At 42.0% G+C, this 12,328-nt stretch overlaps 1 protein-coding gene across 7 annotated transcripts in view; it reads left to right on the top strand.

Annotated features, from left to right (window-relative positions):
• The first annotated feature begins 3,310 nt into the window (after positions 1 to 3,310).
• Positions 3,311 to 12,328, top strand: part of zufsp (zinc finger containing ubiquitin peptidase 1) — a 30,388-nt gene continuing 21,370 nt past the window's right edge. The window contains exons 1-8 of one of the 7 annotated variants that reach the window (XM_034230406.1): positions 3,311 to 3,437; positions 4,289 to 4,799; positions 4,878 to 4,979; positions 5,701 to 5,760; positions 7,947 to 8,057; positions 8,177 to 8,274; positions 9,841 to 10,009; positions 11,440 to 11,628. In XM_034230406.1, the coding sequence (XP_034086297.1) occupies positions 4,298 to 4,799; positions 4,878 to 4,979; positions 5,701 to 5,760; positions 7,947 to 8,057; positions 8,177 to 8,274; positions 9,841 to 10,009; positions 11,440 to 11,628 (1,231 nt within the window). In that variant the 5' untranslated portion in view covers positions 3,311 to 3,437; positions 4,289 to 4,297. The remainder of the gene's footprint in view (positions 3,438 to 4,288; positions 4,800 to 4,877; positions 4,980 to 5,700; positions 5,761 to 7,946; positions 8,058 to 8,176; positions 8,275 to 9,840; positions 10,010 to 11,439; positions 11,629 to 12,328) is intronic. The other 6 variants (XM_034230431.1, XM_034230414.1, XM_034230440.1 and 3 more) reach the window with 6 other exon arrangements.

The raw sequence follows: 12,328 nt of genomic DNA on the forward strand, positions 1-12,328 counted from the left end.
ATGCGCTTGTGGATCTCAAATTTCTGCTTGTGGATCTCAAATCTCTGCTTGTGGATCGTCTTTTTACACACGTTTTGAGACAAACTTTCCGCCGGTCTCGGCTAAAATCTACTCGTGTCATTCGGTTATTTTCGGAAACCGTGATGGCCTGCTGATGACATTTCCGCATGGTTTCAAAGTAAGAGCATGATGGTTTGTTTAATGCGCTGTTTTTGTATTATAAAAAAAAACAGCGGAATGTTAGATGCATTCTTTATCACCATCATCATGTTATAGTGATACAGTTAGTTTGTGTTAGTTTATTTGTTCAATACAGCATATATCGAGCACATTCGTATGCAGGATAAAGTTTCTGGGGCAAGTTATAGAGGCATCTGGAGTCAGCGCAGACCCAGACAAGATTAACGCTGTGAAAGCCATGACAGAGCCCAGCAATGTCAGTGAGGTGAGACGCTTTCTGGGGATGACAAATCACCTTGGGTGAAAAAAACTCATCCTCTCAGAGACTTGTTAAAGAAAACAAACATGTGGGCCTGGGGGCCACAACAGCAACAGGCCTTTGACAGCATCTGACAACACCCCCGGGACTAGCACTGTATGACCCAAATGCTGAAACTCTTGTCTCTGCGGATTCATCTTCATACGGGATGGGTGCCGTGCTTCTGCAGCGACAAACAGGCATCGAATGGCGACCTGTAGCATATGCTTCAAGATCTCTCAGCAGCACTGAACAGAGATATGCCCAGATTGAAAAGTAGGCTCTGGCATCAACTTGGGCCTGCGAGAGGTTTGCAGAGTTCCTCATCGGGAAAAGTTTCCACATTGAGACTGATCACAAGCATTTGGTTCCTCTGCTAGCCTCAAAGAGCTTGGATGAACTCCCACCACGCATACAGAGTCTTCGCATGCGACTGATGCGATTCTCCACCATATCACATGTGGCAGGCAAAGACATCGCAACTGCAGATGTACTATCCAGGGCTCCTGTCAGCAACATAAATGAGGGGCTTCATGAAAATGAAATCAATCTGTACATGGACTCAGTCATAGCAAGCCTGCCAGCTACAGAAAAGAGACTCGGGGAAATACAGACACACCAAGACAATGACACCATACTCACTCATAACAGTTAAAAAGGTACTGTGTAGGGGGATGGCCAGACAAGTTTTCTATTGAGAGAGTGTTTCAACCCTATCTGCCACTCTCAGGTGAGCTCACAGTTCAAAATGGTCTCCTACTTTATGGTAGCAGGATAGTGATCCCTAAATCGCTCAGAGCTGACATGCTCACCAAGCTGCATGAAGGTCACATGGGCATAACCAAATGCAGAGAAAGAGCCAAACAGTCTGTGTGGTGGCCAGGACTCAGCAAGGAGTTAACAAAAGTGATAGAGAACTGTGACACATGTAGCCGGGAGAGAACAAACCTCAGAGAGACATTGATGCCTACTGAGTTCCCACCGAGACCATGGTCTACAGTGGGAGCAGATCTGTTTCAATTAGACAACAAACATTATTTGGTCATTGTTGACTATTTTTCATGATTTTTTGAAGTGGCAAAATTAACTTCCACAAAATCAGAGTCAGTCATCACACACTTCAAGTCTATTTTTGCACGACATGGGGTGCCAGAGATAGTGCGCTCAGACAATGGACCACAGTTTGCATCCGAGCCATTCAGGAAGTTTGCCCAGGACTGGAACTTCAGTCATGTGACATCCAGTCCCCTCTTCCCTCAGAGCAATGGAGAAGCGGAGCGGGCTGTGATGACAATAAAAGGTCTCCTTAAGAAATCAAGTGATCCATATCTTGCCCTCATGGCCTCTGTGCTACTCCTCTGGCAAATGGATACAGCCCCACAGAGCTTCTAATGGGGAGGAAGATAAGGACACTCGTTCCTGTCATTCCATCACAGCTCAACCCAGGATGTGCTGATATGATAAGGTTGAAATTGACAGAACAAAGTTACAGACAAAAACAGAGACAAAACTATGATCACAGACACAGAGCACATGATGTGCTGCACCTGCAACCTGGTGAACATGTGTGGATCAAAGATACACATGAGAAGGGCACAGTGGTGTCAACAGCAGGCACACCCAGGTCTTACATCGTTGAGACACCCAGGGGCACCGTCCGAAGAAACAGATACCACCTCTCTTCAACCCCTGAGGGTCCTCGATTATCTGATAACACCACACCTGTAAACACCACTACTGAGGCAGCATGCACTCCTGCCACACCACAAGTCCAGCATGTCTCGAGTCAGCAAAGCACAGTGTGTGAGAGACGTTTTCCTGCCAGAGTCAGGGCGCCTCCTGCACATCTAAAAGACTTTGTGCGTTCATAGCCAGGAAACTGAGTGGTCAATGGGGCAGAAGAGGGTTTAGGTAGTCCACCCCCCTCCATAGTTAAAACTAAATAAATGAATAAAAAGAAGTACAGCAGTTGAATGTTTTAATAAGAATTCTGCAGTTAGACAGAACTATATGTTGCAGTGTTTTCAGAAACATATGATAAAGTGTTTCATATTTTTGCACTATGTTAAAAGCCTTTAGTGTCTTACTCTTTAATAAATATCCATCTTGGTAAACTTGAGATGTAGGCTAATGCTGTTATACATGTATTGTTCATTAGAATGAATACAAGTTAAGAAATGGTTTAATATCAGCTTCAGAGGCTTGTGTTGTCCACATCCTCTCCACAGGTAAGGTCTCCTATTTAGAAAGGGGGATGTAGTATTAGGCATAATAGGGTAGGAACCTTTATGATGTAACATGTTGTGCATCGGTGATTAATAAACGAGAGCAAGTCAACCTACACGTTGGTCCAATCCTTTCCTATACAAGAGCCTCTATATAAGTTATAGTGAACAACACTTATAACAATATAACATGTTCTAGAGCCGAACCTGCTGGGACATCACTGACACAGGAAGACATGTTTACAGGAGCCCAAGGAAAGAGAAGGGCATTACACATTTAAGAATAGGACAATCAGGACTAAATCAAACACTACAGAATAGGCACTGGACTAAACCAGAAACGGTCAAACGTGTTTTAATATTGTAACTGATGACAAGAGAAGAAGGTTAAGGTTAAACTGATGAAAAACTCAGCTTGACTTTGATAAATTGGCTAGGGATGCCATCAGAGCAAGCATTCAGTCGGTAAAACATTTGTTTAAGCGCAAGTGAGCAACTAAAAGTATAAAGATAATTTAGTATTGTTTTTAATTGTTTTTCCCCGGGCAATGTACCACTCCACACCCCAGTCCACACGGTGGCAGTAATGCTCCTATCGTTGGTTGCCAACCGCCAATAAACTAAACTTCAAAGAAGGACGTTAAAAGATGGCCCCTTGAGCTGCTTTTGAAACAGAAGAGGATATAAAAACAAACCTATTTCTTACTCTGAATATTGAGCTCATTGCAGCGACCGTGAGTAGATTTTCAGTTTAGCGAAAAGCACTGCAAGTTAAGGTGTTGAAATGTCAGTATTCACCGTGTGACACTGTCACATCAACTTACATGAGACCCAGCGTCTGTGTAATATATAAATAGCTGTGACACCGTTATCACAAAGCGTCCATATGTGTTTGAAAGCTCTGATAATGTTCCTCCAGAGGTGGGAGAAGTAGTCAGATCTTATACTTGTGTATATTGAGTGTAGGAATAGATACTCTGTTACAAGTACTGCATTCAAAATGTCACTCAAGTAAAAGTACAAAAGTATTAGCGTCAAAATATACTTAAAGTACCCAAAGTAAAAGTAGTCATTGTGCAGATTGGTCCATTTCAGAATAAAAATCTTATAATAATAATAATTGTATGTTTTGATTATAATTATAGATGCATTAAAGTGTTATCAAAGCTGTTAAAGGTGCAGCTAGTTTTAATGGCTTTGTATGGCAGATACTAATATAGTGCTGGAGGACTGCAGACATGTCTCCTCTGACAAGTTGCAGACTCTGGTTTTCCCCTGACCGATAATATTCACTCCTTACAATGACAGGAATCCTGACCAACTTCTCCTTTTTCTATATGGTTCCACAAGTTCACAGTGCTTTATGCTCTCCTAAAGTAAACAGCAGTGCAGCAGCTTTGACTTAACAGTACACACTCAAAACATTCATAATATTTTAAGGAGGTTTATGACATGTTAGGCTCAAAAAGTATTTGTTCCCAGTTTTCAGTTCCTGGCACTTTTCTATACTTCTGAAACAATTATGTAGAGGTGTAATTACAAGCCATTCCAAATGAAAATAAAAGTAACGTGTGTTCGTGTGAAGTCCGCAGCCATGCTGACCTGTGCCTTCTGTGGGGAAGAAATTATGTTGGAGGAGGACATGAAGACACATCTCCTTCTCAGCCACATGGAGAATGCCTCTCGCTGCTCACTCTGCTCCCTGTCAGGAGTGTCCTACGACGAGCTGAGCTTCCACATCAGCTCTGCACATCCAGAGACGCAGCTCGGAGCGCAGGGCCCCCCCCACATCACACCCCCTGCAGGCCGCTCTGCTGCAGCTAACACTCAGAGCCACAAAACCCCTCCCTCCTGCTGGGCTCAGGACAGCTGTGATACAGATGCTGAGGCAACACACTGTAGTGACACTATAGACTGCCATAAACAAGACATTACATCCAAGAGTCGGGCTTCATCAACTGGGGAGACCGCAACCGCAACAATTCAGAGCCCGAGAAGAAGGCAAAAGGCTGTGGCGCTCTCTAATAAGGACAATAAGGGATTTAAATATGAGCACAGCAAAGCCAAACAGAAGCGGCTGTGTTCAAAGAGAGAGGGTGATTCAACTTTTCGAAACTTTATTTGCTAAACTTTAAAGTCACAAATCAACTTAAATTGTCCTGTCTTTGTTTCAGAGGAGCTGTTCTCGTGCCCCATGTGTCCTCAGGTGTGCAACAGCTGTGAGATGCTGCAGGAGCATGTAGAGCTCCACTTGCAGGAGCAGCACTCATCTGGAGGTAACTTTAGACTAGTGCCTTTTTCCACCAAACCGGTTCCAGGGCCGGCCCCGCTCGACCAAGAACCTATATGTCACGCTTACGTCGGAGGGGGGCGAGATTAACCTGAGCAATAACAGTTCATTTTTATTTAAAAAAACACTTGATAAAGTCAGGCAACACTAACCAGACTTAGTGTGATTCAGGCTCTGTGCTGCCATATAGACCACTCTGAAACTCTGAGAGCTCACTGGGAAGAGACCAGTTTTACATTCAGAAAGAAATTGTCAATAAAAAAAAAATTCAATTTACCGGACAAATGGGAGATGAGTCAAATATTAGCTGTATTTATTATTGAGTTTAAAAACAATTGATAAAGGAAGACATTAGCTAGCATGTAGATTTATATTTTATCAAAATCCTTATTTCGAAATTCAAGCCCACATAACCGTGGAGCGCTGTCAGGGGTGAAGTGCACCTGTGACACGTTTTGACGTTGTGACGCTCGTTTTGAAGGATATGTAACCGCTGTGGATTAACTCTCTCCAGCCAGAATCAGAACAACAGGACATTTGGTAGTAATAAAAGTAAAGCTAAACATAAGTAAGAGCTGTAATCCAAAAAAAAATTGTATTGCATTTGCTGTTGTATAACTAAACAATGTGACGGACGATAAACAGTTCGAAGACATCCTATGATTGTACATGATGTATCTTTTACTCATGACTGCTTGTTTGTGCAGGGTCAGCACAGGAGGCGTGTTCACCAGCCATGACATCACCATCAGCCCTCCGTCTCTCAGGTGTGTCCTCCCCTCTGACTGTTTTCAGCTCACATGGCACAGTATTTCTACCAGCTGCAACAGTGACGCTGGTTTAGATTTCTCCTTGTGAGTGTGTGTGACTGGAGAGTTTTTTTGCCTGCCACTAAAACCTTATTAGATCCAGTCACAAAATGTTAAGCAACTTCCAAGATTTGGCGTCACAAAATATTGCTGGTGTGTAGTTGAGATCATGACAAAGGCTGAGTTGGAGTAACGGAGCGTCCACACTACAGCTTCAAAAAAAGCTTGGAGCTGGGCGTGTCTGAAGCTTGGGGATTTTATTCAAGCAACGCGACCAACAACCAATCACATGAATCTCCCGCCCCCGACTTACAAAGCAAAAACCCCCGGGGATTTTATGCGAGCAATATATATATAAACTCCCCAAACAGGCGAAAACCTACCAGTTTCACCCACTGTCTCTGCCACCTCCCTCCATGCCTGGTTCCTCTGGTTTGTATCCCGGTAGGTGAAGAGGGTCTGGTCATACAAAACCGGGTGATTTGCTACGGCGATAATTAGTTTCTCCTCCATCTTTTTTTGAAATATAGAAATGAACGGCGGGATATCTCTCCCAGCTTAGACGCGGTTTGATTGGCTACGGCTTGAGCTGTCAGATTTTCAGAAACGGGATTTGATTGGCTGGCGCTGGCTACTCCGGCGTCTCCGGCGTCAGAAGTTGAACATGACGCCGGAGACCGCGGAGACGGACCGCTATGCTACCCACAATTCAGTTCGGCTAAAAAAAGCGGCAACGTGACGTCACCCCATTCAAAGTGAATGGGCAGATTGAAGCTGTCGACGCTGTAGTGTGGACGGGCCGTAAGGGCAGAGTTGGGATCGTTACTTCCAAAATGTATGCCATTACTAGTTACCTGTAAAAAAAAAAAAGAACTTAATCTGAGAATCAAAATATTAAAGTAATGTAAAAATTGAACAGTATGTTTTTAACAGTTGATTACCCTGAACTTTAAGTATAATTCAACTGAAAAACCAATAAATAAAATAATTTTTAAAAGATAATCGTTTTATTTCATAATCGTTGCAAGCCAAAATCGTAATTGCGATTAAAATACGATGAATTGAGCAGCCCTACCTGACACCCACACAGATTTGTTTATCTGTTTGTGAGGAGCGCTTCTGGCACAAAGAAGCAGCAGGCAGCACCATATGGTCTCCCCACTGACAGTGAGCAAGCAGAGACATATCGAGACATTGAAGACATTTTTTTTAATATGAATAGAAGAATCAACAGGTCAGATTCTAGAAACAAATAAAGCAGTGTTCAGTGTAACCTGTACACAACACAAATATGATACTATATAACTGTTTAACAATGCATTACGCAGCGTCCACACGGCGGCGTACGTTGAAGCTTGCCGGCGGGCGTGTCTGAAACTCGACCAACAACCAATCACATGAATCTCCCGCCCCGGACACACAAGCACGCGGTTTGATTGGCTAGAGCTTGTACTGAAATATGATTTGATTGGCTGACGCTTCCTTCGAAGCTTCAAAAGTTGAACATTCCTCTACTTTTGAAGCGAGCAAAGTGAAGCGACGCTCCCACAATGCAGTTCGGCAAACCGTGACGTCACCCCATTCAAAGTGAATGGGCAGAAGCGTTGAAGCTTCAACGCACGCCACCGTGTGGACGGGCCGTTAGTATTCTATCACCAATTATGTTCCTGTTATTCTAACTGTTTCTTGTAAGGTGTTTTAACACAGAGATGTCTCATGGGCTTCTTCCAATGGTATGTTCCTTTTTAGTGATAACATACTTTAGCCTGACAACATTGTATAAGATGCACATCAGAAAAAAACGAGGACAATGAAAAGGGGAGGGTTTCAATGTATACTACTGTTCCCTTATTGCAAACGTCTACTACTCCCTGTAACTGCAAGTATATTTCATTGCAACTGGTGAAATGTCCTGGAGCGCAAGTGTTACATAGTGATGTTCGCTATGTTAGCAAAGTAAACAAAAAGAGTCCAATGGAGGCGTTTCAGGCAGGGTGGGGGGGAGTGTTTGGGAGAGAAACACTACAGGAAAGAGAAAGAGGAGAAAAGCAAAATTGGGCTTCTTTAATTTGATAATGGATGTCTCGGTTGTATAAATAAAGTTTTGATATCTGGACTTACATGGTGTGCCATTCTTTTGGCAGGAGAGAAGAGATTTGAGTGCCCTCTGTGCTCTGTGGTCTGCATGGACAGCTCCTCACTGCAGGAACATGTGGAGCTACATTTAGAGCATGGAGCTGCTGTGAACTCAGCAGGTGGGCGTTCATCTCTCCCTGCTACACCAGTCCCAGACTTCCCTCTATTGCACTTTAAAAGTCATTGTCTTCCTCGGTCCTCCCGTCTGATGTGGTGCCCACTCCTCTTCTTCTCTCAGCTGCTGCTCACAGCCCTGGCTCGGACCAGAGGCTGGCCCGGGAGCTGCAGCGGGAGGACGAGGCCCGGCAGGAGAGAGAGGACTTCAAGAAGCTGCAGGTCTGGATACTGTGCTTCAGCAAATCACTGCTGCATTTGTGCCGTATTTTTTTTTTAGTACATTTTTGACTTTCAAATGTAAATTGGAAACTTCCAGCATCAATTTGATAGTCAACATATATATTGGGTGTAAGTAAAGAGCTTTTTGAACATTAAAGCATGGAGACATGTCATAGTAGAGACACAACATTCAAATGTGAACCTGAAAATGAGCAGGATGTTTCTTCTTTAAACTATAGATGGACTAATGATCCCTGCCCAGTGTTTGTGTGTCAGTTTATCTTTAGAATTGTATAAACACCCACAGACATCTCTAATTCCAATTTAAGAATGTTTTAATATATATTTTCACAAGTTGAAACTGCAGCACTTCAATGTGCACAGGAGTGCTCCTTCAGCAGGACAAGAATACAGTGGTCAAATGATCCAAACAGGGAGAATACTTTGTTACTGTTGGTGAGAAGTCTTTTGGAGTCGAAATACCATCTATCTTTGGATGCTAGAATTATTTTAGTTTAAAAGCCATAAGTACACTTTAAGCACCTCGATGAGCTGGAGGAATAATCATTTCTTGTTGTTAGACGGGAAGCACAAAACACTCGACCCACAGCACACTACGTCATCTATATCTTAAATTCCAAATTGCTCCTAGCTTTTGATTCAGTCATTACATTTTATTTTGACAACATGTGATAATCATTTCAGCTAAATCCTTCCATGTGAGTGTGGTGGGATTCAGATTGAATGAGAACAAAAACAAATCCTTTTTTTAATCGGAGTTGATTCTCTATGTATGTTAGGATAAGGGTTTACGATTTCTAAGCAATGATATACCAAGTTGAGATGAAAACTCCAGGCAGCATATCTCACCCCATTGATACTAGGAGGTAATGCACACAAGTGTTTCAGCCCCTGTCCATAACACAGTTATGTCGGCGCTTTCACTTTCCACTCTGAGGTTTACGTTTGATTTTACGGCTGTGGTTTACTGCCTTGTCAAACACACTCGATGTGAAGTTTATAATTGTAATACTTTTGAACAACCAAAGGAGTGGTGCAGTAATGAGCTAGTTCTGTAGGCTGACCTGTACGTTAGCATCACAAGGGCTCCCTTGACAAAGGCAATTGGATTTTTCCATTGGATTTCGGTATAATATAAAAAATAAGCTGTGCCAACACATGTTTATGATACTTAACACATTTGTCTTTATGACACATAGAAGCTTCGGATATTCACCAGTGAGGTGTATGTTTGTGTTAATCACAGACCTTATTTCAGGCTAAAATATGTTTTAAAAAATGCCAACTAGCGATGATTGATCCGAAGGTTGTAAAATGCTAACTCATTTCCGGGTTATAGGACTCATTCCTGACCCACTCTATATGGCATCGTTGACCATTTAGTAAGAACTTACTGGAGCTGAGGTATACCTTTCATAATGAAAGCACCTCCTGCTAGTCATCATCAATAGCTCTGCTTCCACAGCCAGCTTCATATTTCCCCTCTCTTGATGTCCTTGTGTTGTGTGTATATCTGACGCTTGTGTTCTGGTGCTTGTGGTGCAGAAGCAGTTTGGTCTGGACGGAGGAGGGGGCTACAGCCGACAGATGGAGAGGAGCATGGAGAAGGCTGTGGCCAGGGGGCTTCTGGGCCCCGCAGAGTTCCACTGCAAGAGAGCTGAGATGATGGAGTCTCTGGCCTCAGGGCTGGATGATGGCAGGACCAGAACTCAGGGTATGTGTCAAGTTCTTCCGGGTTTTGTCCTGTATTCAGTGTTTTGCCCAAACTTGAGAGGCTGGAGGACAACAGAGGACGCTTGGACAACTCAGATTCTTTCTTTTGTCTTTATTTTCTCCTCAGCAGTTATTTATTCACTTTTCATCAGATTGTCATCAGGTTGAAAACCTTCTAACACAGAGGACACACAAATGTTAGCACACATGCAAACAAAATCACAAACATTTTGTATTCCTTATTGCTTTATTTCTAATAATAATAATAATAATAATTCAGTCACATTCCATGTTCAGGGTATTATAATTCAAATGATAAATTATGAGTCATTCTACAAAACATCATTAACTTAAATGAATTAATAAGAAAGTGTCTTTCTCTACTTGAAACCAAGCAACCCAGAAAACCCTATTCTTGTGGGACTACTGCCTTATTAGGCCCATATTGAGCAGAGCATATTAAGACCAAAACTCATGCACAACAACTTCCTTACTTGCAACAAATCAGCACTAATTAGAGGGTTATTGAGGAAAAACTCTCAACTAATGGCTTATTACTTGTAGAATATGGTCATGTAGAATAAGGCATTAATAAGTGTTTTATAATGACTAATAAAGAGCCAATATACTGCTAATATGCATGTTAATGAACAACTAGTTGATGGTGAATTTGTGTACCTTAATATAAAGTGTTACCAAATAATTCTTTATCCGTCCGTTTTTCTCAGATATTATTATTTTTCTTTCAATATTGACTTTCGTCTCGACAGTATGTGTGTGCATGTTTGACTCTGTCTGTTGGTTTTATATAAACTCAAGATAATGTCTCTGTAAGTAGCATTCTCCCTTATTGGAAATACTTATTTTGGGTTAAGGTGAGGTTGTTGCATGGACGTGACGTGAGGGAGACCTGTAGGCTCTTAATTTGGATATAAACCACTGCTTCTCTTGCCATTCCTTGAATTTGTCTAAAGATTTCTTGCAGACAGAAAAGCCTTAATCTCGTCAGCTCTTCAGTTAAATAGTTTTCCTGGCTGTGAATGGAAGTAGGGTTTCCAGTCCAGTGAGTCTGAAATTATTCTTAAGATTTGCGAAAATTGTGTTTAGGGAAAAGCCTTTTCTAAAGAGGTACAAAACTGTTCTGCAACAACTGTGTCTTATTTACTTAATTCATGATACAAATGTGTTGCTTTCACGCAAAAACACTAAAACAGCATTGTATTTGCATTGAACTGTGTCTTTTGATTAGTTATATCAACAATTAACATTGAAAAAACATGAAAAACACTGGTTTATCTATTTTCAGCTGTATCAAGTGAGAATCAGGGCTTCTTTTTTACTCATGTTGTGTATTTTCAGCTGTATGAATGCTACGCTTGGTCAGAGTATGATCTCAACTTTCTTCTTGTGCACTCCGCTCGGTCTGCCCAGGTGTGCTCAGGGCGTTATCTGAATATTACCAGACTGAAGCCAGAGACTGTGTCCATGTGTGGCTGAGTGCTGACACGGACCACTTCTGCTCCTCAGCGGGGGACACGGGCTGGGGCTGCGGCTACAGGAACATCCAGATGCTCCTCTCCTCTCTGCACACCATCGATGCATATGCTCCCCTCCTGCAAGGTGCACACTCACTCTGCTCAATATCTGACCAGACATCAGAACTTCTTTGTTTTACAAGTCATGATGTTGTGAATGTTCCCTGTAGACGAAAGTAGAGTTGAACATATAAAGGCCGCTTGCCTGTGTGAGTATGACAGGACAGAAATTGACTTAATTTAAGACAACAGGTAAACAGTGTTGGATTTGCACATCATATCTTACTCAAAGAGAAGCGGATCTCTAATATAGCCCGTTTCAAACAAATGGCTGATCAGTGCATTTCAGCTATATATTGTGAAGGAGCAGTGTATTGGGTTTTAACCTGCTACATTTATATAATGATAACCCTAACATTCGTCAGGAATACAGGAGTCTCCATCGTAATGTAACTAGACTCATGTTGTGTTATTTCAGATGTATTTCTTTGATATCCTTTATTTCCTTCCAGTTTGGTGGATGTGATAAATACTATGTTGCCCATGAGCTTTGGTCACTGTTGCGATGGAGAAGAAAGCAGTCAGTCATCAGTCAGTCATCATGCTGCGGCCAGTTATTTTATCACATTTAATGCAGGACAAAAGACAGAAATAGTGTGTTCAACATTTTCAGTTCAGTATAAAGTCATAGCGCACAAAAAAGCCATATTTAGTATTTGTCTCAGTTACAAAATGTATCAGTAACTTAGTTAAAATGTTATTAATTGATATTAAGTAATTTCAAA

This window comes from Gymnodraco acuticeps, unplaced genomic scaffold (genome assembly GCF_902827175.1).
Source record: "Gymnodraco acuticeps unplaced genomic scaffold, fGymAcu1.1, whole genome shotgun sequence".
Classification (NCBI taxonomy): Eukaryota; Metazoa; Chordata; class Actinopteri; order Perciformes; family Bathydraconidae; genus Gymnodraco; species Gymnodraco acuticeps.